This window comes from Procambarus clarkii, chromosome 41 (assembly GCF_040958095.1).
Source record: "Procambarus clarkii isolate CNS0578487 chromosome 41, FALCON_Pclarkii_2.0, whole genome shotgun sequence".
Lineage (NCBI taxonomy): Eukaryota > Metazoa > Arthropoda > Malacostraca > Decapoda > Cambaridae > Procambarus > Procambarus clarkii.
The window spans coordinates 27,895,728-27,921,340 of NC_091190.1; the positions used below are offsets into that span (position 1 = coordinate 27,895,728).

A 25,613-nucleotide genomic window follows, 5' to 3' on the forward strand; every position below is an offset into this window, starting at 1 on the left:
AACTCACACCCCAGAAGTGACTCGAACCCATACTCCCACAACTGGTATGTTGTGGGAGTCCCGTCCCTGTACATACCAGTTGTGGGAGTATGGGTTCGAGTCACTTCTGGGGTGTGAGTTTTCAGTTATATATATATATATATATATATATATATATATATATATATATATATATATATATATATATATATATATATATATATATATATATATATATATATATATATATATATATATATATATATATATATATATATATATGAATGAAAACTCACACCCCAGAAGTGACTCGAACCCATACTCCCAGAAGCAACGCAACTGGTAACTACAGGGCGCCTTAATCCGCTTGACCATCACGGCCGTCAAAAGGAAGTGATAGCCGAGGCTATTTGAGCCACTTCCCCGACGGCAACTCGGATGGTAATCTTGGGCATAGCATTTCACCAAATCACCTCATTCTTTGGGGCACACGTGAGGAACACAAATGCGAACAAGCCTGAATGGTCCCCAGGACTATATGCGAATGAAAACTCACACCCCAGAAGTGACTCGAACCCATACTCCCAGAAGCAACGCAACTGGTAACTACAGGGCGCCTTAATCCGCTTGACCATCACGGCCGTCAAAAGGAAGTGATAGCCGAGGCTATTTGAGCCACTTCCCCGACGGCAACTCGGATGGTAATCTTGGGCATAGCATTTCACCAAATCACCTCATTCTTTGGGGCACACGTGAGGAACACAAATGCGAACAAGCCTGAATGGTCCCCAGGACTATATGCGAATGAAAACTCACACCCCAGAAGTGACTCGAACCCATACTCCCAGAAGCAACGCAACTGGTAACTACAGGGCGCCTTAATCCGCTTGACCATCACGGCCGTCAAAAGGAAGTGATAGCCGAGGCTATTTGAGCCACTTCCCCGACGGCAACTCGGATGGTAATCTTGGGCATAGCATTTCACCAAATCACCTCATTCTTTGGGGCACACGTGAGGAACACAAATGCGAACAAGCCTGAATGGTCCCCAGGACTATATGCGAATGAAAACTCACACCCCAGAAGTGACTCGAACCCATACTCCCAGAAGCAACACAACTGGTAACTACAGGGCGCCTTAATCCGCTTGACCATCACGGCCGTCAAAAGGAAGTGATAGCCGAGGCTATTTGAGCCACTTCCCCGACGGCAACTCGGATGGTAATCTTGGGCATAGCATTTCACCAAATCACCTCATTCTTTGGGGCACACGTGAGGAACACAAATGCGAACAAGCCTGAATGGTCCCCAGGACTATATGCGAATGAAAACTCACACCCCAGAAGTGACTCGAACCCATACTCCCAGAAGCAACGCAACTGGTAACTACAGGGCGCCTTAATCCGCTTGACCATCACGGCCGTCAAAAGGAAGTGATAGCCGAGGCTATTTGAGCCACTTCCCCGACGGCAACTCGGATGGTAATCTTGGGCATAGCATTTCACCAAATCACCTCATTCTTTGGGGCACACGTGAGGAACACAAATGCGAACAAGCCTGAATGGTCCCCAGGACTATATGCGAATGAAAACTCACACCCCAGAAGTGACTCGAACCCATACTCCCAGAAGCAACGCAACTGGTAACTACAGGGCGCCTTAATCCGCTTGACCATCACGGCCGTCAAAAGGAAGTGATAGCCGAGGCTATTTGAGCCACTTCCCCGACGGCAACTCGGATGGTAATCTTGGGCATAGCATTTCACCAAATCACCTCATTCTTTGGGGCACACGTGAGGAACACAAATGCGAACAAGCCTGAATGGTCCCCAGGACTATATGCGAATGAAAACTCACACCCCTTGCTATGCCCAAGATTACCATCCGAGTTGCCGTCGGGGAAGTGGCTCAAATAGCCTCGGCTATCACTTCCTTTTGACGGCCGTGATGGTCAAGCGGATTAAGGCGCCCTGTAGTTACCAGTTGCGTTGCTTCTGGGAGTATGGGTTCGAGTCACTTCTGGGGTGTGAGTTTTCATTCGCATATAGTCCTGGGTACCATTCAGGCTTGTTCGCATTTGTGTTCCTCACGTGTGCCCCAAAGAATGAGGTGATTTGGTGAAATGCTATGCCCAAGATTACCATCCGAGTTGCCGTCGGGGAAGTGGCTCAAATAGCCTCGGCTATCACTTCCTTTTGACGGCCGTGATGGTCAAGCGGATTAAGGCGCCCTGTAGTTACCAGTTGCGTTGCTTCTGGGAGTATGGGTTCGTGTCACTTCTGGGGTGTGAGTTTTCATTCGCATATAGTCCTGGGGACCATTCAGGCTTGTTCGCATTTGTGTTCCTCACGTGTGCCCCAAAGAATGAGGTGATTTGGTGAAATGCTATGCCCAAGATTACCATCCGAGTTGCCGTCGGGGAAGTGGCTCAAATAGCCTCGGCTATCACTTCCTTTTGACGGCCGTGATGGTCAAGCGGATTAAGGCGCCCTGTAGTTACCAGTTGCGTTGCTTCTGGGAGTATGGGTTCGAGTCACTTCTGGGGTGTGAGTTTTCATTCGCATATAGTCCTGGGGACCATTCAGGCTTGTTCGCATTTGTGTTCCTCACGTGTGCCCCAAAGAATGAGGTGATTTGGTGAAATGCTATGCCCAAGATTACCATCCGAGTTGCCGTCGGGGAAGTGGCTCAAATAGCCTCGGCTATCACTTCCTTTTGACGGCCGTGATGGTCAAGCGGATTAAGGCGCCCTGTAGTTACCAGTTGCGTTGCTTCTGGGAGTATGGGTTCGAGTCACTTCTGGGGTGTGAGTTTTCATTCGCATATAGTCCTGGGGACCATTCAGGCTTGTTCGCATTTGTGTTCCTCACGTGTGCCCCAAAGAATGAGGTGATTTGGTGAAATGCTATGCCCAAGATTACCATCCGAGTTGCCGTCGGGGAAGTGGCTCAAATAGCCTCGGCTATCACTTCCTTTTGACGGCCGTGATGGTCAAGCGGATTAAGGCGCCCTGTAGTTACCAGTTGCGTTGCTTCTGGGAGTATGGGTTCGAGTCACTTCTGGGGTGTGAGTTTTCATTCGCATATAGTCCTGGGGACCATTCAGGCTTGTTCGCATTTGTGTTCCTCACATGTGCCCCAAAGAATGAGGTGATTTGGTGAAATGCTATGCCCAAGTTTACCATCCGAGTTGCCGTCGGGGAAGTGGCTCAAATAGCCTCGGCTATCACTTCCTTTTGACGGCCGTGATGGTCAAGCGGATTAAGGCGCCCTGTAGTTACCAGTTGCGTTGCTTCTGGGAGTATGGGTTCGAGTCACTTCTGGGGTGTGAGTTTTCATTCGCATATAGTCCTGGGGACCATTCAGGCTTGTTCGCATTTGTGTTCCTCACGTGTGCCCCAAAGAATGAGGTGATTTGGTGAAATGCTATGCCCAAGATTACCATCCGAGTTGCCGTCGGGGAAGTGGCTCAAATAGCCTCGGCTATCACTTCCTTTTGACGGCCGTGATGGTCAAGCGGATTAAGGCGCCCTGTAGTTACCAGTTGCGTTGCTTCTGGGAGTATGGGTTCGAGTCACTTCTGGGGTGTGAGTTTTCATTCGCATATAGTCCTGGGGACCATTCAGGCTTGTTCGCATATATATATATATATATATATATATATATATATATATATATATATATATTATTAAATATGACCGAAAAAGTAAGATTAATAATTCTAACACGAATTTTGAGTGAGGTGGAAGGGGTGATGTGGCATTAACACAAGACAGAACAAAATGTGGTATTAATAGGGTATTAATTTCATCAACACAAGACAGAACAAGAGTATTAATAGGGTATTAAAGCCATGCAACCTCTGAAGAGACAACTAACACAACACCTATACCCCCTATTAGACTATTTTACAGGAACTTCTTTTCCACAGCTCATAAAACGGAGGAAAGGGTCCTGAAAGATATTGTAATAGAAACGTTATCCCTACAGACAAAAATCAGAGGATACAACTGACGATTTACTATAAAACCAGAAAAACGGCCAGCCTACTCATGAGAAACTCTCCAGACACAAAACAGAACGCTTTAAAAGAGACTAACGTCGTCTATGCCTTCAAATGCCCACTTGGGGACTGTAAGCTCCAAAAAAAACAGTATATAGGCAAGACAACAACATCTCTTTCTAGGCGTTTAACGATGCATAAGCAACAGGGCTCCATTAAGGAACATATAATCTCTTCCCACAACCAAACCATCGCCAGAGAAATCCTAGTAAACAACACAGAAATCATCGATAGATACAGCGATAGCAGGCGGCTTGACGTTTGCGAGGCACTACACATCAAGAAGTCAACACCAGAAATCAACAGCCAATTATTGCACAACTATATTCTACCCACCTCAAGACTCCGCTCCAATATAGAAGCATCAAGAAATATGGACCAATAGGCTTTCTACAAACACTTCTATTCAATATCCATTGTTTCGTGTTCTGTCTTGTGTTGATGAAATTAATACCCTATTAATACTCTTGTTCTGTCTTGTGTTGATGAAATTAATACCCTATTAATACCACATTTTGTTCTGTCTTGTGTTAATGCCACATCACCCCTTCCACCTCACTCAAATGTAGATATAAAATCGGAGATACGTAAGTTCTATTCAGTTGTGTATTTGTGAACTAAAGTCTTTGAAAATGTAATAAGTTTTACGAAACGCGCCCGTGTCGCGTCAGACTAGAAATAAAAATGAATTTTGGAGAATTGATTTTTGATTTACCTCCAACAGTGAAGCGTAATGTACGAAAGATTGAGAAAATTCGTGTTAGAATTATTAATCTTACTTTTTCGGTCATATTTAATAATATATGTCTACAGGAAAGACTGCTACCAAAATATACTAATATAACTCTCTCTCTCTCTCTCTCTATATATATATATAGAGAGAGAGAGAGACATAGAGACAGTATATATATATATATATATATATATATATATATATATATATATATATATATATATATATATTATATAGATTTATATATATATATATATATATATGAAAAGCCATGCAACCTCTGAAGAGACAACTAACACAACACCTATACCCCCTATTAGACTATTTTACAGGAACTTCTTTTCCACAGCTCATAAAACAGAGGAAAGGGTCCTGAAAGATATTGTTAATAGAAACGTTATCCCTACAGACAAAAATCAGAGGATACAACTGACGATTTACTATAAAACCAGAAAAACGGCCAGCCTACTCATGAGAAACTCTCCAGACACGAAACAGAACGCTTTAAAAGAGACTAACGTCGTCTATGCCTTCAAATGCCCACTTGGGGACTGTAAGCTCCAAAAAACCCAGTATATAGGCAAGACAACAACATCTCTTTCTAGGCGTTTAACGATGCATAAACAACAGGGCTCCATTAAGGAACATATAATCTCTTCCCATAACCAAACCATCGCCAGAGAAATCCTAGTAAACAACACAGAAATCATCGATAGATACAGCGATAGCAGGCGGCTTGACGTTTGCGAGGCACTACACATCAAGAAGTCAACACCAGCAATCAACAGCCAATTATTGCACAACTATATTCTACCCACCTCAAGACTCCGCTCCAATATAGAAGCATCAAGAAATATGGACCAATAGGCTTTCTTCAAACACTTCTATTCAATATCCATTGTTTCGTGTTCTGTCTTGTGTTGATACTTTTAATACCCTATTAATATCCTCTAATGCCACATCATCCTTCCCACCTCACTCAAATGTAATGCTACATCACCCTTCCCACCTCACTCAAAAGTAGATATAAAATCAGGGAAATGCAAGTTCTAATCAGTTATATATATATATATATATATATATATATATATATATATATATATATATATATATATATATATAGATATAGATACATATGTATATATAAAAGATGCGTTCTTACATTCTTGTAAAGCCACTAGCACGCTAAGCGTTTCAGCGAGGTCCTTAGCTATATTTTCCATGGAATACGACCCGTCAAATCGTTTAACAATCACGTACACATCACTGCTGAGTGATCAGAGGCGTTCAGTTAATGATTGGCGCCCAGTCAATCTTTCCCGGCCAGGATACGAACCCAGGCCAAATCGCTCGCGGAGCGCCGGTCCAGTGTTACAAGTGATTAATTGATCTTACTTTTTCGGTCATATATAACAAAATATAAAGAAGGAGTATACCTGAAGTGGGTTACTGGAGTGAAGACTAAGCCACACACCAGAAAATGAGGAGACAACGACGTGTTACGGTCCGTCCTGGGTCATTATCAGTCGAGTGTGGGGGGTTACTGGAGTACTTCTACGCCCAAAGACTGACATGGGGGCTAGGCTTGACTTGTGATAACTTGATCCAACAGGTTGTTGCTTGCAGCGCCTCGCAGACCCACATATTAACCTGGCTGGTCCAGCGCTTCTTGCAGGAAACTGTGTAATTATTTCTCGAAGAAGTTCTTACGCTTGCTGGAAGGGGTAATAAATAGCGGAGGATCTCTGATGGTCATACAGTGTTCCCGGTACCAACGACACCTGTACTTGTCACAAGTTCTATTCTGCATTTCCTTCCGTATCTTCCCCTTCAGTATGTTATTATTTTACTGTACAAAATTTGGAACCTGGCCCTCCAGTATCTTCCATTTATGTATTAGTTATTACTTCTCTCGTCTCCTTTCCAGAGAATACATTTTGAAAGCTGTGAGATTGAAATTGAAATTGAAATTGAAATAAGTTTATTGAGGTAAAATATACACAAAGGGATGAGGTAGCTCAAGCTATTCTCACCCCATTCAGTACAACGTGTTAATACATACATAGACACACATCACAAACAATAAACCTGTTACCAAACATTCTGAGAGATAAACATATACATTTCCTCCTTCACAAGATGATCCCATTTTTAGACGCTTTATCGTGTCTATGCTTGCCGTATATGTTCTCCGTATTCCCTCTATTTCAGCAATGTGATCTCCCGCTCTGAAGGGGGAAGTGAATATCGAGCAGTACTCGAGACGGGACACTACCAGTGATTTGAATATTATGAGCATTACGGTGAGATCCCTGGACTTGAAGGTTCTCATAGTCTACCCTCTCTCACCCTGGCTGACGCTATGGTTGCTTGGTTAGGTTCACTAAATGTTATAGTGCATGACACCATTATTCCCAGACTTTACATTTGATGGTGTCTTCTACCTTGAATTTGGTTGAGTTGTTCATTTTTACTATCCTTAAGAGGGGAGAGGGAGAAAAAGAGAGAGGGGAAAGAGGGGAGGGAGAGAGAGAGAGCGAGGGAAAAGAGGGGAGGGAGAGGGACGGAGGGAGGGAGAGAGGGGGAGTGAGAGGGGCGAGGTGTGAGCGTAGTCAGTAGCGCTCTAGCAGTGGTAAGAGAAGGACGTGCGGGGAGGGTGCGCGACGGCCAGTATGACGGGCGGTCCCACGCTGGCCCCACTGAGGGCCACCGGGTCCCACGTTGGTCCCACTGAGGGCCACCAGGTCCCACTGAGGGCCACCGGGTCCCACTGAGGGCCACCAGGTCCCACTGAGGGCCACCGGGTCCCACTGAGGGCCACCAGGTCCCACTGAGGGCCACCGGGTCCCACTGAGGGCCACCAGGTCCCACTGAGGGCCACCGGGTCCCACTGAGGGCCACCAGGTCCCACGTTGGCCCCACTGAGGGCCACCAGGTCCCACGTTGGCCCCACTGAGGGCCACCGGGTCCCACTGAGGGCCACCAGGTCCCACTGAGGGCCACCGGGTCCCACTGAGGGCCACCAGGTCCCACGTTGGCCCCACTGAGGGCCACCAGGTCCCACGTTGGCCCCACTGAGGGCCACCAGGTCCCACGTTGGCCCCACTGAGGGCCACCAGGTCCCACGTTGGCCCCACTGAGGGCCACCAGGTCCCACGTTGGCCCCACTGAGGGCCACCAGGTCCCACGTTGGCCCCACTGAGGGCCACCAGGTCCCACGTTGGCCCCACTGAGGGCCACCAGGTCCCACGTTGGCCCCACTGAGGGCCACCAGGTCCCACGTTGGCCCCACTGAGGGCCACCAGGTCCCACACTGGCCCCACTGAGGGCCACCAGGTCCCACGTTGGCCCCACTGAGGGCCACCAGGTCCCACGCTGGCCCCACTGAGGGCTACCAGGTCCCACGTTGGCCCCACTGAGGGCCACCAGGTCCCACGTTGGCCCCACTGAGGGCCACCAGGTCCCACGTTGGCCCCACTGAGGGCCACCAGGTCCCACGTTGGCCCCACTGAGGGCCACCAGGTCCCACGTTGGCCCCACTGAGGGCCACCGGGTCCCACGTTGGCCCCACTGAGGGCCACCGGGTCCCACGTTGGCCCCACTGAGGGCCACCAAGTACCACGTTGGCCCCATCGAGGGCCACAAGGTACCACACTGGCTACACTGAGGGCCACCAGGTACCCACTGGCCCCACTGAGGGCCACCAAGTACCACGCTGGCCCCACTGAGGGCCACACTGGCCACACTGAGGGCCACCAAGTACCACGCTGGCCCCACTGAGGGCCACCAAGTACCACGCTGGCCCCACTGAGGGCCACACTGGCTACACTGAGGGCCACCAGGTACCCACTGGCCCCACTGAGGGCCACCAAGTACCACACTGGCCCCACTGAGGGCCACGAGGGCCAAACCAAGCAGAGAGCCACCTCCGTCTCACCCTCCTCAAGATAAAACAACATAAACCTTCCCATCACAGTGATTATTAACACATTACATTCCCAAAATACACATATATGAAAAATATGGGATGGTTAAAATTAACGAAACAAACTGTAGATTATTATTTTATCTGCTGTAGCGTACTAACAAAAATATTAACTATGTATAATGAAAATACAAATAACTTTCACTTTAACATTAATTATTTTTATTATTAACAATGACAAACTAAGGATTTATTTGGACTATATCAATCCTCTATTTTATATGAAATTATAAAATAATTTCTTATTAACTACAACACTATTTTGTTGTTGATAATTAAACATTTCTTTTACAGCTTCCTTAAGTGGGTGCTACTGGGGACCTGGGCACACACAGGTACACTCCTGGGGACCTGGGCACACACAGGTACACTCCTGGGGACCTGGGCACACACAGGTACACTCCTGGGGACCTAGGGACACACAGGTACACTCCTGGGGACCTAGGGACACAGGTACACTCCTGAGGACCTAGGGACACAGGTACACTCCTGGGGACCTAGGGACACAGGTACACTCCTGGGGACCTGGGCACACACAGGTACACTCCTGGGGACCTGGGCACACACAGGTACACTCCTGGGGACCTGGGCACACACAGGTACACTCCTGGGGACCTGGGCACACACAGGTACACTCCTGGGGACCTGGGCACACACAGGTACACTCCTGGGGACCTGGGCACACACAGGTACACTCCTGGGGACCTGGGCACACACAGGTACACTCCTGGGGACCTGGGCACACACAGGTACACTCCTGGGGACCTAGGGACACAGGTACACTCCTGGGGACCCGGGCACACACAGGTACACTCCTGGGGACCTGGGCACACACAGGTACACTCCTGGGGACCTGGGCACACACAGGTACACTCCTGGGGACCTAGGGACACAGGTACACTCCTGGGGACCTGGGCACACACAGGTACACTCCTGGGGACCTGGGCACACACAGGTACACTCCTGGGGACCTGGGCACACACAGGTACACTCCTGGGGACCTGGGCACACACAGGTACACTCCTGGGGACCTGGGCACACACAGGTACACTCCTGGGGACCTGGGCACATACAGGTACACTCCTGGGGACCTGGGCACACACAGGTACACTCCTGGGGACCTAGGGACACACAGGTACACTCCTGGGGACCTGGGCACACACAGGTACACTCCTGGGGACCTAGGGACACACAGGTACACTCCTGGGGACCTGAGCACACACAGGTACACTCCTGGGGACCTAGGGACACACAGGTACACTCCTGGGGACCTGGGTACACACAGGTACACTCCTGGGGACCTAGGGACACAGGTACACTCCTAGGGACCTGGGCACACACAGGTACACTCCTGGGGACCTAGGGACACAGGTACACTCCTGGGGACCTGGGCACACACAGGTACACTCCTGGGGACCTGGGCACACACAGGTACACTCCTGGGGACCTGGGCACACACAGGTACACTCCTGGGGACCTAGGGACACAGGTACACTCCTGGGGACCTGGGCACACACAGGTACACTCCTGGGGACCCGGGCACACACAGGTACACTCCTGGGGACCTGGGCACACACAGGTACACTCCTGGGGACCTAGGGACACACAGGTACACTCCTGGGGACCTAGGGACACACAGGTACACTCCTGGAGACCTGGGCACACACAGGTACACTCCTGGGGACCTAGGGACACACAGGTACACTCCTGGGGACCTGGGCACACACAGGTACACTCCTGGGGACCTAGAGACACACAGGTACACTCCTGGGGACCTGGGCACACACAGGTACACTCCTGGGGACCTAGGGACACAGGTACACTCCTGGGGACCTAGGGACACACAGGTACACTCCTGGGGACCTAGGGACACAGGTACACTCCTGGGGACCTGGGTACACACAGGTACACTCCTGGGGACCTAGGGACACACAGGCACACTCCTGGGGACCTGGGCACACACAGGTACACTCCTGGGGACCTAGGCACACACAGGTACACTCCTGGGGACCTGGGCACACACAGGTACACTCCTGGGGACCTAGGCACACACAGGTACACTCCTGGGGACCTGGGTACACACAGGTACACTTCTGGGGACCTGAGCACACACTGGTACACTCCTGGGAACCTGAGCACACACTGGTACACTCCTGGGGACCTGAGCACACACTGGTACACTCCTGGGGACCTGAGCACACACTGGTACACTCCTGGGGACCTGAGCACACACAGGTACACTCCTGGAGACTTGGGCACACACAGGTACACTCCTGGGGACCTAGGGACACACAGGTACACTCCTGGGGACCTGGGTACACACAGGTACACTTCTGGGGACCTGAGCACACACTGGTACACTCCTGGGGACCTGAGCACACACTGGTACACTCCTGGGGACCTGAGCACACACAGGTACACTCCTGGAGACTTGGGCACACACAGGTACACTCCTGGGGACCTGAGCACACACTGGTACACTCCTGGGGACCTGAGCACACACTGGTACACTCCTGGGGACCTGAGCACACACGGGTACACTCCTGGGGACCTGAGCACACACAGGTACATTCCTGGAGACTTGGGCACACACTGGTACACTCCTGGGTACCTGGGCACACACAGGTACACTCCTGGAGACTTGGGCACACACTGGTACACTCCTGGGGACCTGAGCACACACAGGTACACTCCTGGGGACCTGAGCACACACTGGTACACTCCTGGGGACCTGGGCACACACAGGTACACTCCTGGGGACCTGAGCACACAATGGTACACTCCTGGGGACCTGAGCACACACGGGTACACTCCTGGGGACCTGAGCACACACAGGTACATTCCTGGAGACTTGGGCACACACTGGTACACTCCTGGGTACCTGGGCACACACAGGTACACTCCTGGAGACTTGGGCACACACTGGTACACTCCTGGGGACCTGAGCACACACAGGTACACTCCTGGGGACCTGAGCACACACAGGTACACTCCTGGAGACTTGGGCACACACTGGTACACTCCTGGGGACCTGGGCACACACAGGTACATTCCTGGGGACCTGGGCATACACAGGTACTCTCCTGGGGACCTGAGCACAGACAGGTACACTCCTGGGGACCTGGGCACACACAGGTACACTCCTGGGGACCTGGGCACACACTGGTTCACTCCTGGGGACATGGGCACACACAGGTACGTTCCTGGGGACCTGGGCATACACAGGTACACTCCTGGGGACCTGGGCACACACAGGTACACTTCTGGGGACCTGGGCACACACAGGTACACTCCTGGGGACCTAGGCACACACAGGTACACTCCTGGGGACCTGGGCACACACAGGTACACTCCTGGAGACCTGAGCACACACGGGTACACTCCTGGGGACCTGAGCACACACAGGTACACTCCTGGAGACTTGGGCACACACTGGTACACTCCTGGAGACTTGGGCACACACTGGTACACTCCTGGGGACCTGGGCACACACAGGTACATTCCTGGGGACCTGGGCATACACAGGTACACTCCTGGGGACCTGGGCACACACAAGTACACTTCTGGGGACCTGGGCACACACAGGTACACTCCTGGGGACCTGGGCACACACAGGTACACTCCTGGAGACCTGGGCACACACAGGTACACTCCTGGGGACCCGGGCACACACAGGTACACTTCTGGGGACCTGGGCATACACAGGTACACTCCTGGGGACCTGGGCATACACAGGTACACTCCTGGGGACCTGGGCATACACAGGTACACTCCTGGGGACCCGGGCACACACAGGTACACTCCTGGGGACCTGGGCACACACAGGTACACTCCTGGAGACCTGAGCACACACGGGTACACTCCTGGGGACCTGAGCACACACAGGTACACTCCTGGAGACTTGGGCACACACTGGTACACTCCTGGAGACTTGGGCACACACTGGTACACTCCTGGGGGACCTGAGCACACACAGGTACACTCCTGGGGACCTGAGCACACACAGGTACACTCCTGGAGACTTGGGCACACACTGGTACACTCCTGGGGACCTGGGCACACACAGGTACACTCCTGGGGACCTGGGCACACACTGGTTCACTGCTGGGGACCTGGGCACACACAGGTACACTCCTGGGGACCTGGGCACACACAGGTACACTCCTGGGGACCTGGGCACACACTGGTTCACTGCTGGGGACCTGGGCACACACAGGTACACTCCTGGGGACCTGGGCACACACAGGTACACTCCTGGGGACCTGAGCACACACAGGTACACTCCTGGGGACCTGGGCACACACTGGTTCACTGCTGGGGACATGGGCACACAGGTATGTGTGTAAGAATTATGGAATTCGAACACTGTTTCAGTGTGCCCACGAATTCCGTTTATAGAAAAACCAAATTCCCCACATAAAACATTTTCAGCATACACTTTTTATATTTTAAACCAACTCTTTTTATTACATTAACGTTATAACTTGAGAATAATCGGTTTACGACAAAGGTTTATTGTGCCAGTTTACATGTAGACTGTTACTGGAGGCAATCTTGAGATGATTTCGAGGCTTTAGTGTCCCCGCGGCCCGGTCCTCGACCAGGCCTCCACCCCCCAGGAAGCAGCCCGTGACAGCTGACTGACACCCAGGTACCTATTTTACTGCTAGGTAACAGGGGCATAGGGTGAAAGAAACTCTGCCCATTGTTTCTCGCCGGCGCCCGGGATCGAACCCGGGACCACAGGTTCACAAGTCCAGTGTGTTGTCCGCTCGGCCGACCGGCTCCCTGGAGCCGTAATATACTTTCAGACAATCACAAATATCTAGATAACTCTCCAGGGTTTGGGGAGGATGTGGCGCCTTTTGGTAATAATGGAATTGTTGTGAAGACTTTGCCTGAAGACTTGATCACAGACGGGAACACTCCATTTATCAGTAACCAATTACAAATAACCACATTCAACTCCATTTATCAGTAACCAATTAAAAATAACCACATTCAACTCCATTTATTTAAAACCAACTGTAAATAGCACCATTTAATTTTATTACGAAGTTAAACATAAATAACCTATTCCCGACTAAAAATAAAAACTTGGCATATAATCCCGACATTGAAACACGGGACAATATGGCAACATCTGATATGAAAAAACATGAGACCAGAACTGTCGCTCAAGGTATTAGCAAGCGCTAATCCAGTTGGTTCCTTTAGTAAATAATCACGAAAGCTGTTGAATTATTCCGTTCATTTATATATCTCCGCTGAGCGCATTGCCGGTTAGTATTTTTTTTCGAATTTAATGGTAAATTATCGTTAATTTTATATTGTAATTCAGTGGTTATGGGGTTTTAATTCAGGTATTTTGATATACATTAGCGAGTGTTTAGTTTGTTAGTGAGTTTGAAGTACAGAAACGTCCACATTAAAAGGATAATATTAGATGCTAGGTTGAGTAACAGATGGACAACACATGAGTATGCTAGGCTGGCTAACACATGAGTATGCTAGGCTGACTAACACATGAGTATGCTAGGCTGGCTAACACATGAGTATGCTAGGCTGGCTAACACATGAGTATGCTAGGCTGGCTAACACTTGAGTATGCTAGGCTGGCTAACACTTGAGTATGCTAGGCTGGCTAACACATGAGTATGCTAGGCTGGCTAACACTTGAGTATGCTAGGCTGGCTAACACTTGAGTATGCTAGGCTGGCTAACACATGAGTATGCTAGGCTGACTAACACATGAGTATGCTAGGCTGACTAACACATGAGTATGCTAGGCTGGCTAACACATGAGTATGCTAGGCTGGCTAACACATGAGTATGCTAGGCTGGCTAACACATGAGTATGCTAGGCTGGCTAACACATGAGTATGCTAGGCTGGCTAACACATGAGTATGCTAGGCTGGCTAACACATGAGTATGCTAGGCTGGCTAACACATGAGTATGCTAGGCTGGCTAACACATGAGTATGCTAGGCTGGCTAACACATGAGTATGCTAGGCTGGCTAACACATGAGTATGCTAGGCTGGCTAACACATGAGTATGCTAGGCTGGCTAACACATGAGTATGCTAGGCTGGCTAACACATGAGTATGCTAGGCTGGCTAACACATGAGTATGCTAGGCTGGCTAACACATGAGTATGCTAGGCTGGCTAACACATGAGTATGCTAGGCTGGCTAACACATGAGTATGCTAGGCTGGCTAACACATGAGTATGCTAGGCTGGCTAACACATGAGTATGCTAGGCTGGCTAACACATGAGTATGCTAGGCTGGCTAACACATGAGTATGCTAGGCTGGCTAACACATGAGTATGCTAGGCTGGCTAACACATGAGTATGCTAGGCTGGCTAACACATGAGTATGCTAGGCTGGCTAACACATGAGTATGCTAGGCTGGCTAACACATGAGTATGCTAGGCTGGCTAACACATGAGTATGCTAGGCTGGCTAACACATGAGTATGCTAGGCTGGCTAACACATGAGTATGCTAGGCTGGCTAACACATGAGTATGCTAGGCTGGCTAACACATGAGTATGCTAGGCTGGCTAACACATGAGTATGCTAGGCTGGCTAACACATGAGTATGCTAGGCTGGCTAACACATGAGTATGCTAGGCTGGCTAACACATGAGTATGCTAGGCTGGCTAACACATGAGTATGCTAGGCTGGCTAACACATGAGTATGCTAGGCTGGCTAACACATGAGTATGCTAGGCTGGGTAACACACGAACAACAGATGAGTATGCTAGGCTGGGTAACACAAACAACAAATGAGTATGCTAGGCTGGCTAACATATGAACAACATATGAGTATGCTAGGCTGAGTAGCACACAAACAACAGATCAGTATGCTAGGCTGGCTAACATATGAACTGCCTCAGGAAATCTGAATAAGCCTCATTCAAGAACCTATATATATGCAAGACCAATCCTGGAGTATGCGGCTCCAACCTGGGACCCATGTCTAATGCAGTGGGCTTCGTTTTCGAGTCACACTCTGGAATTTTGGAGCTCGATTACTTGGGTTGGGAGAAAGGGAGGGGGGGGGGGTCAAAAGTGGTTGGGCACGTTTCCTTTCATCTAATCCCCCCTTTGAACCTCTGACCTTTGGGGAAGGTCAGAGGTTTGACCTTCAGTGGGGGGGGGGGGTGGAGGGGGGGGGACCTTGATACAAGCCTAAGATATATGTACACAGGCTTCCTGACCCCTGCAACAGGCATTATTATTAAGAGGAAGTTGGAGACAGTTAAAAAAAATACGTCATAAGATTGGTCCCCCAGAAGACATGTTTACTATGTTTGGCGGAGACATGTTTACCATGTATAAAATTCTCAAGGGAATTCATAGTGTAGAGAAGGACAGACTAGTTACCATGGGGGGGGGGAGGTACTCGAACAAGGGGACAGATCACTGTAACAGCACAACCCTCCAGTTGTACAGTAGTACCATCCCGACATCCAAGACTTCAAACAGCCACACAACATGCTGTTAGCCAATCACTGACATTCTCCCAACAACTAACATCATAACTCTCCTCCCATTGGCTACACTAAATCACGTGACCTGTAAAGCCTCCCCGACAGACATGACGTCAGAGTTCTGACAGATACCATCTTGTTTGACTAAAATAATACATTAAAATACAGTTACAGCCAGATCCTACCCTCATGAACACAGATTTATTCATTGTAACGTTACACTTCCCCCTGACAGTCCTTCATGCCGGTGGTGGGTAAGTATGGCTCTCAAAGAAGGCTAATGCTAAGATGGACTTCGGCGAAGCCAAAAAAACTAGATTACCCCAAGTTTGAACTGTGATTACCCTAAGTATCGATACCGGATGAAAACCGTTCCTGGAAATCTCAACCTTGAATACTGAAAGTCAGAAACTACGCTGAGAAAAGTGACTTCTTTGGAGAAGGGAAGCTTGGCCCTCGAGGAGCGGGAAGAGAACACACACACTGAGGCTGCTGGTATCCTGACGGGGGCGACCTGACGATGGAGACACCGCTCGCCTTCACCTTCTGCTGCCTCCTGCTCCTCACACCACAAGGTACGTTTGTTCACTATTGTTCACTATGTACAGTTAACATACAATTTTCCTGATCTTGAGTAGTCCAGTTAGATCTAATTGAAGATGGTGCGTCTATTCACTGCTACACAGGACAGTGAGGGTGCTGCTCATATTCACTGCCACACAGGACAGTGAGGATGCTGCTCATATTCACTGCCACACAGGACAGTGAGGGTGCTGCTCATATTCACAGCCACACAGGACAGTGAGGGTGCTGCTCATATTCACTGCCACACAGGACAGTGAGGGTGCTACTCATATTCACTGCCACACAGGACAGTGAGGTGCTGCTCATATTCACTGCCGCACAGGACAGTGAGGTGCTGCTCATATTCACTGCCACACAGGACAGTGAGGGTGCTGCTCATATTCACTGCCACACAGGACAGTGAGGATGCTGCTCATATTCACTGCCACACAGGACAGTGAGGATGCTGCTCATATTCACTGCCACACAGGACAGTGAGGGTGCTGCTCATATTCACTGCCACACAGGACAGTGAGGGTGCTGCTCATATTCACTGCCACACAGGACAGTGAAGGTGCCGCTCATATTCACTGCCACACAGGACAGTGAAGATGCTGATCATATTCACTGCCACACAAGACAGTGACGATGCTGCTCATATTCACTGCCACACAGGACAGTGAAGGTGCTGCTCATATTCACTGCCACACAGGACAGTGAAGATGGTGCTCATATTCACTGCCACACAGGACAGTGAGGATGCTGATCATATTCACTGCCACACACGACAGTGAGGATGCTGATCATATTCACTGTCACACAGGACAGTGAGGATGCTGATCATATTCACTGCCACACAGGACAGTGAGGATGCTGCTCATATTCACTGCCACACAGGACAGTGAGGATCACACACATACGACACCCAGTCTAAATTGTATATTTTATTTTATTTAATTATATATTGAATTTACCAATAAAGGTCCGTTGATCTCTGAGAACTTCCTGGTTATAAATACATACAATTTAGTTCTGATTTCAACTTTAAAAATTCCTTTATTGCTCAGCAACTCACCACTGTTGATTGAGGTAAGACACCTGTGTAATGATGCAACACAACAGTTTATTGATGCAAGACAAATGTTTGTTAATGCAACACAAATGTTTATTGATGCATGACAAATGTTTGTTGATGTAAGACAAATGTTTATTGATGCAACACAAATGTTTGTGGGTGCAACACAAATGTTTATTGACGCAACACAAATGTTGGTTAATGCAACACAAATGTTTGCTAATGGAACACAAATGTTGATTGATGTACCAAAATTATTGATGTAAGACAATTGTTTATTGATGTCAGACAAATGTTTATTGATGTAAGACAAATGTTTATTGATGTAAGACAAACAGTGTTTGTTGATGCAGCCCAAATGTTCCCTGCTGAACAAAACAAATGCTACTGATGTTACACAAAGGTTTATTGCAAGAGAAATAAACACTTTAAAACGCCCAGACGGCCCCAACCCCTCACTGTAAGATGTCTTGGTCTGCCGCGGTCGGGGACAGGAAGCCCCCGTTGGGCCTAGTGAGATACCCCCCCCCCCCACTTAGACCTCCTTCGCTCTACCAAGATTGCAATTCAACGATCAACAAAAAAGAAAATGATCTGTTTGTGAATTTATGTTTTTTTCTGGGCGTATCTCTATCCAGTTTTACACTTATATATATATATATATATATATATATATATATATATATATATATATATATATACATATATATATATATATATATATATATATATATATATATATATATATATTTGTAGTAGGCTCTCTTGTAAACATATGTTATTAAATATGACCGAAAAGGTAAGATTAATAATTCTAACACGAATTTTCTCAGTATTTCTTTGGTTTCTTTCCACTGTCGATGGTAATTGAAAAATCAGTTCTCCAAAATTCATTTTTATTTCTAGTCTGACGCGACGCTTGAACGCGTTTCGTAATAACTTATTACATTTTCAAAGACTATAATTTACACACACAACTGTAACTTGTAAACACATCCATACTTATACTCGCATTTGGGTGAGGTGATTTAAAAGTTTGGGTGAGGTGATTGACATTTACCCAAGACAGAACACAAATCAATGTGTATAAAAACATAAGAATGGAAGTACCTGTAGAAGGCCTATTGGCCCATAGCATCCCCCACTTCCTCTTGATGCTTCTCTATTGGTTCAGAGTCTTGAAGTGGATAGAATATAGTTGTGCATTAATTGGCTGTTGATTGCTGGTGTTGATTTTTTTATGTTTAGTGCCTCGCAGATGTCGAGCCTCCTGCTATCGTTGTATCTATCGATGATTTCTGGGTTGTTTGTTAAGATTTCTCTGGTGATGGTCTGGTTGTGGGAAGAGATTATATGTTCCTTCATGGAGCCCTGTTGTTTATGCATTGTAAATTGCCTGGAAAGAGACATTGTAGTCTTGTCTATATACTGAGTTCTTTGGGGCTTACAGTCCCCAAGTGGGCATTTGAAGGCATAGACTTCAACAGCCTGTTTGACCAGACCAACAACCAGGAAGCCTGACCAGAGACCGAGCCGCGGGGACATTGACCCTCAAAATCATCAACAGGTAGTCAACAGGTATACCCCCGACCCACCTCTGGCAGTCCCTTACCCACATTATTCCGCCTGCAAAGTTGGATGAAGCTAGTCATATGCCTCTGGCCTCCAACTCCAGACAGCCAAACAGACAGGTATTTAATATGATAGTGATATGCATAATTTCACTCCTTCAACACCTGCAGATAAAAATCAGTGTTCAAGAATAAGGGTAACAATTGTTAGTTTCACCTGGAGAAAGCAAGTGCGCCCAGATATACATAAATCAAATCCCCTTGAGGATTAGAATGCCTGTTTGAAAAGCGAAATGTATTTTGGCCTCCAAAAAGTTTAGCATGATTTAGAGATGCGTGTCCCCCAACATAACAAGCTGGTGCATAATTTACCACCACACTCAGGTGCAGGGGCTGTGCCTGTGTTAAATGTTAAGGTAAACACAGGCATATGTTTTCCTCATGGCTTTACGAGCCCTTACACTCGACCACCAACCTAACCTAACCTAACTTTCTCACCTAACCTAACCTAACCTAACTTAACCTAACGTAACCTAGCCTAGCCTAACCTAACCTAACCTAACTTAACCTAACGTAACATTGTGTAACCTAACCTAACGTAACTTAACCTAACCTAACGTAACCTAACCTAACGTAACTTAACCTAACCTAACGTAATCTAACGTAACGTAACCTAACCTAACCTAACAAACTATTTCAGCCAATAGTGTGTTTACTTGGGATAATATGTCATCAATCTAATAAATGAATTAGCCATTTATTCGTTTAGAATAAAATAATAAATGAATGATTTTTCTCCCATACCACCCTGTTGCTTTATGATCAATCCCACCCTGTTGCTTTATGATCAATCCCACCCTGTTGCTTTATGATCAATCCCACCCTGATGCTTTATGTGATCAATCCCACTCTGTTGCTTTATGTGATCAATCCCACCCTGATGCTTTATGATCAATCCCACCCTGTTGCTTTATGATCAATCCCACCCTGATGCTTTATGTGATCAATCCCACCCTGATGCTTCATGTGATCAATCCCACCCTGTTGCTTTATGTGATCAATCCCACCCTGATGCTTTATGTGATCAATCCCACCCTGATGCTTTATGTGATCAATCCCACCCTGATGCTTTATGTGATCAATCCCACCCTGTTGCTTTATGTGATCAATCCCACCCTGATGCTTTATGTGATCAATCCCACCCTGATGCTTTATGTGATCAATCCCACCCTGATGCTTTATGTGATCAATCCCACCCTGTTGCTTTATGTGATCAATCCCACCCTGTTGCTTTATGTGATCAATCCCACCCTGATGCTTCATGTGATCAATCCCACCCTGATGCTTTATGTGATCAATCCCACCCTGATGCTTTATGTGATCAATCCCACCCTGTTGCTTTATGTGATCAATCCCACCCTGTTGCTTTATGTGATCAATCCCACTCTGCTGCTTTGTGATCAATCCCACCCTGTTGCTTTATGTGATCAATCCCACCCTGTTGCTTTATGTGATCAATCCCACCCTGTTGCTTTATGTGATCAATCCCACCCTGATGCTTTATGTGATCAATCCCACTCTGCTGCTTTGTGATCAATCCCACCCTGTTGCTTTATGTGATCAATCCCACCCTGTTGCTTTATGTGATCAATCCCACCCTGTTGCTTTATGTGATCAATCCCACCCTGTTGCTTTATGTGATCAATCCCACCCTGTTGCTTTATGATCAATCCCACCCTGTTGCTTCATATAATCAATCTCACCCTGCTAATCTATGTGATCAATTCCACCATACTGATTATGTGATCAATCCACACCCTGCTGTTTTATGTGATCAATCCCACACTGCGGCTTCTTTATGTGATCAATCCTATTCTACTGATTTACGAGATCAATTCCACTGTACTGCTTCATGTGATCAATATTACCCTTCTGCTCTATGTAAATCTGTTGCTTTATGTGATTGAATAGTTTATCCTTGTCTACCTTGTCAATTCCCCTGAGGATTTTGTAGGTAGTGATCATGTCTCCATTACTCTTCTGTCTTCCAGTGTCGTAAGGTGCATCTCTTGCAGCCTTTCCTCGTAACTCATGCCTCTTAGTTCCGGAACTAGTCTAGTGGCATACCTTTGAACTTTTTCCAGCTTCGTCTTGTGCTTGACAAGGTACGGGCTCCATGCTGGGGCCGCATACTCCAGGATTGGTCTTACATATGTGGTACAAGATTCTGAATGATTCCTTACACAGGTTCCTGAACGCCGTTCTGATGTTAGCCAGCCTGATGTTCTGATGTGTGTGTGTGTGTGTGTGTGTGTGTGTGTGTGTGTGTGTGTGTGTGTGTGTGTGTGTGTGTGTGTGTGTGTGTGTGTGTGTGTGTGTGTGTGTGTACTCACCTATTTGTGCTTGCGGGGGTTGAGCTTTGGCGCCTTGGTCCCGCCTCTCAACTGTCAATCAACAGGTGTACAGATTCCTGAGCCTATTGGGCTCTATCATATCTACACTTGAAACTGTGTATGGAGTCAGCCTCCACCACATCACTTCCTAATGCATTCCATTTGTCAACCACTCTGACACTAAAAAAGTTCTTTCTAATATCTCTGGGGCTCATTTGGGCACTCAGTTTCCACCTGTGTCCCCTTGTGCGTGTTCCCCTTGTGTTAAATAGACTGTCTTTATCTACCCTATGATTTCCCTTCAGAATCTTGAATGTGGTGATCATGTCCCTCCTTACTCTTCTGTCTTCCAGCGAAGTGAGGTTTAATTCCCGTAGTCTCTCCTCGTAGCTCATACCTCTCAGCTCGGGTACTAGTCTGGTGGCAAACCTTTGAACCTTTTCCAGTTTAGTCTTATCCTTGACTAGATATGGACTCCATGCTGGGGCTGCATACTCCAGGATTGGCCTGACATATGTGGTATACAAAGTTCTGAATGATTCTTTACACAAGTTTCTGAATGCCGTTCGTATGTTGGCCAGCCTGGCATATGCCGCTGATGTTATCCGCTTGATATGTGCTGCAGGAGACAGGTATGGCGTGATATCAACCCCCAAGTGCGTGATATGAACCCCCAAGTGTGTGTGTGTGTGTGTGTGTGTGTGTGTGTGTGTGTGTGTGTGTGTGTGTGTGTGTGTGTACTCACCTAATTGTACTCACCTAATTGTGCTTGCGGGGGTTGAGCTCTGGCTCTTTGGTCCCGCCTCTCAACCGTCAATCAACTGGTGTACAGATTCCTGAGCCTATTGGGCTCTATCATATCTACATTTGAAACTGTGGATGGAGTCAGCCTCCACCACATCACTTCCTAATGCATTCCATTTGCTAACTACTCTGACACTGAAAAAGTTCTTTCTAACGTCTCTGTGGCTCATTTGGGTACTCAGCTTCCACCTGTGTCCCCTTGTTCGCGTCCCACCAGTGTTGAAAAGTTCGTCCTTGTTTACCCGGTCGATTCCCCTGAGGATTTTGTAGGTTGTGATCATGTCCCCCCTTACTCTTCTGTCTTCCAGTGTCGTGAGGTGCATTTCCCGCAGCCTTTCCTCATAACTCATGCCTCTTAGTTCTGGGACTAGTCTAGTAGCATACCTTTGGACTTTTTCCAGCTTCGTCTTGTGCTTGACAAGGTACGGGCTCCATGCTGGGGCCGCATACTCCAGGATTGGTCTTACATATGTGGTGTACAAGATTCTGAATGATTCCTTACACAGGTTCCTGAACGCCGTTCTGATGTTAGCCAGCCTCGCATATGCCGCAGACGTTATTCTCTTTATGTGGGCTTCAGGAGACAGGTTTGGTGTGATATCAACTCCTAGATCTTTCTCTCTGTCTGTTTCATTAAGTACTTCATCTCCTATTCTGTATCCTGTGCCTGGCCTCCTGTTTCCACTGCCTAGTTTCATTACTTTGCATTTACTCGGGTTGAACTTCAACAGCCATTTGTTGGACCATTCACTCAGTCTATCCAGGTCATCTTGTAGCCTCCTACTATCATCCTCTGTTTCAATCCTCCTCATAATTTTTGCATCGTCGGCAAACATTGAGAGGAACGAATCTATACCCTCTGGGAGATCATTTACATATACCAGAAACAGTATAGGTCCAAGGACTGACCCCTGCGGGACTCCACTTGTGACGTCTCGCCAATCTGAGACCTCACCCCTCACACAGACTCGTTGTCTCCTGTTGCTTAGGTATTCCTCTATCCACCGGAGTACCTTCCCTCTCACTCCAGCCTGCATCTCCAACTTTCGCACTAGCCTCTTGTGTGGCACTGTATCAAAGGCTTTCTGACAATCCAAAAATATGCAGTCTGCCCACCCTTCTCTTTCTTGCCTTATTTTTGTTGCCTGGTCGTAGAATTCAAGTAACCCTGTGAGGCAGGACCTGCCATCCCTGAACCCATGTTGATGCTGTGTTACAAAGTTCCTTCGCTCCAGATGCTCCACTAGTTTTTTTCGCACAATCTTCTCCATCAGCTTGCATGGTATGCAGGTTAGGGACACTGGCCTGTAGTTCAGTGCCTCCTGTCTATCCCCTTTCTTGTATATCGGGACTACGTTAGCTGCTTTCCAAGTATCTGGCAGTTCCCCTGTTGCCAGTGATTTGTTATACACTATGGAGAGTGGTAGGCTCAGTTCTCTTGCTCCTTCCTTTAGAACCCAAGGGGAGATTCCATCTGGGCCTATAGCCTTCGTCACGTCCAACTCTAGTAAACACTTCCTTACTTCCCCACTGGTAATCTCAAACTCTTCCAGTGGTTCCTGGTTAGCTATTCCCTCACTTACCTCTGGAATTTCTCCTTGTTCTAAGGTGAAGACCTCCTGGAATTTCTTATTCAATTCCTCACACACTTCCTTGTCATTTGTAGTGAATCCTTCCGCCCCTATCCTTAATCTCATAACCTGTTCCTTTACTGTTGTTTTTCTCCTAATGTGGCTATGCAACAATTTAGGCTGAGTCTTTGCCTTGCTTGCGATGTCATTTTCGTATTGTCTTTCTGCCTCTCTTCTCATCCTGACATATTCATTCCTGGCATTCTGGTATCTTTCTCTGCTCTCCAGTGTCCTGTTATTCCTATAGTTTCTCCATGCCCTTTTACTTTGCTGCTTAGCTAGCCTACATCTTTGATTAAACCATGGGTTTCTCATCTTCATTTCTCTGTTTTCCTTTTGGACTGGGACAAACTTGTTTGCTGCGTCCTTGCACTTCTGCGTGATGTAATCCATCATATCTTGGGCCGTCTTTCCCCTGAGCTCTGTTTCCCATGCTATATCTGTTAGGAATTTTCTTATCCCCTCATAGTTTCCCTTTCGGTATGCTAACCTTTTGGTTTCGGTATCCCTCCTCGAGTTCAATAACCCTTCTTCAATCAAGTACTCAAACACCAGTACACTGTGGTCGCTCATTCCTACTGGGTCCTCAAAACCGATTTCTCTTATGTCGGAGTCGTTCAGAGTGAAGACTAGGTCGAGTCTCGCTGGTTCGTCATTGCCTCTCATCCTTGTGGGTTCTCCGACATGCTGCGTTAAAAAGTTGCTTGTCACCACCTCCAATAGTTTGGCTCTCCACGTATCCTCGCCTCCATGCGGTTCCTTGTTCTCCCAGTCAATCTTTCCGTGATTGAAGTCGCCCATGATGAGCAGGTGGGATCTATTTCTACAGGCAGCAGAGGCTGCCCTCTCAATTATAGTGTTAACTGCCTTGTTGTTGTTTTCATACTCTTGACTGGGTCTCCTGTCATTTGGTGGAGGGTTGTATATTACTGCTACTACTATTCTTGGTCCTCCCATTGTTATGGTGCCTGCTATGTAGTCTCTGAACTCCTCACAGCCCGGGATGGCCATCTCCTTAAAACTCCATTCCCTTCTCATGAGTAGGGCCACTCCGCCTCCTCCTCTACCTTCCCTCTCTTTCCTTATTACTGTATACTCCTGGGGAAACACGGCATTCGTTATGATTCCAGAGAGTTTTGTTTCAGTGAGTCCGATTACATCTGGGTTAACTTCTTGTGCTCTTTCCCTTAGTTCACTTGTCTTGCTTGTGATCCCATCTATGTTCGAGTACATCACCCTGAAACTGACTCTCTTCTGCTTCTTTTCTGGGGGGGACCTTTGGGATCTGGGGTGAGTGGGAGCTGGGGGGACCT

General features: G+C 47.7%; 2 protein-coding genes across 2 annotated transcripts in view; both read left to right on the top strand.

The window, feature by feature from the left end:
• Positions 1-7,054, top strand: part of LOC138373228 (uncharacterized) — an 83,441-nt gene extending 76,387 nt beyond the window's left edge. The window contains exon 3 of the mRNA XM_069339264.1: positions 6,985-7,054. Within this exon, the coding sequence (XP_069195365.1) occupies positions 6,985-7,054 (70 nt within the window). The remainder of the gene's footprint in view (positions 1-6,984) is intronic.
• A 9,410-nt stretch (positions 7,055-16,464) lies between these two features.
• The window catches only part of LOC123751641 (lachesin), a 66,760-nt gene continuing 57,611 nt past the window's right edge, over positions 16,465-25,613 (top strand). Inside the window, exon 1 of the mRNA XM_069339494.1 lies at positions 16,465-16,837. Within this exon, the coding sequence (XP_069195595.1) occupies positions 16,783-16,837 (55 nt within the window). The 5' untranslated portion in view covers positions 16,465-16,782. The remainder of the gene's footprint in view (positions 16,838-25,613) is intronic.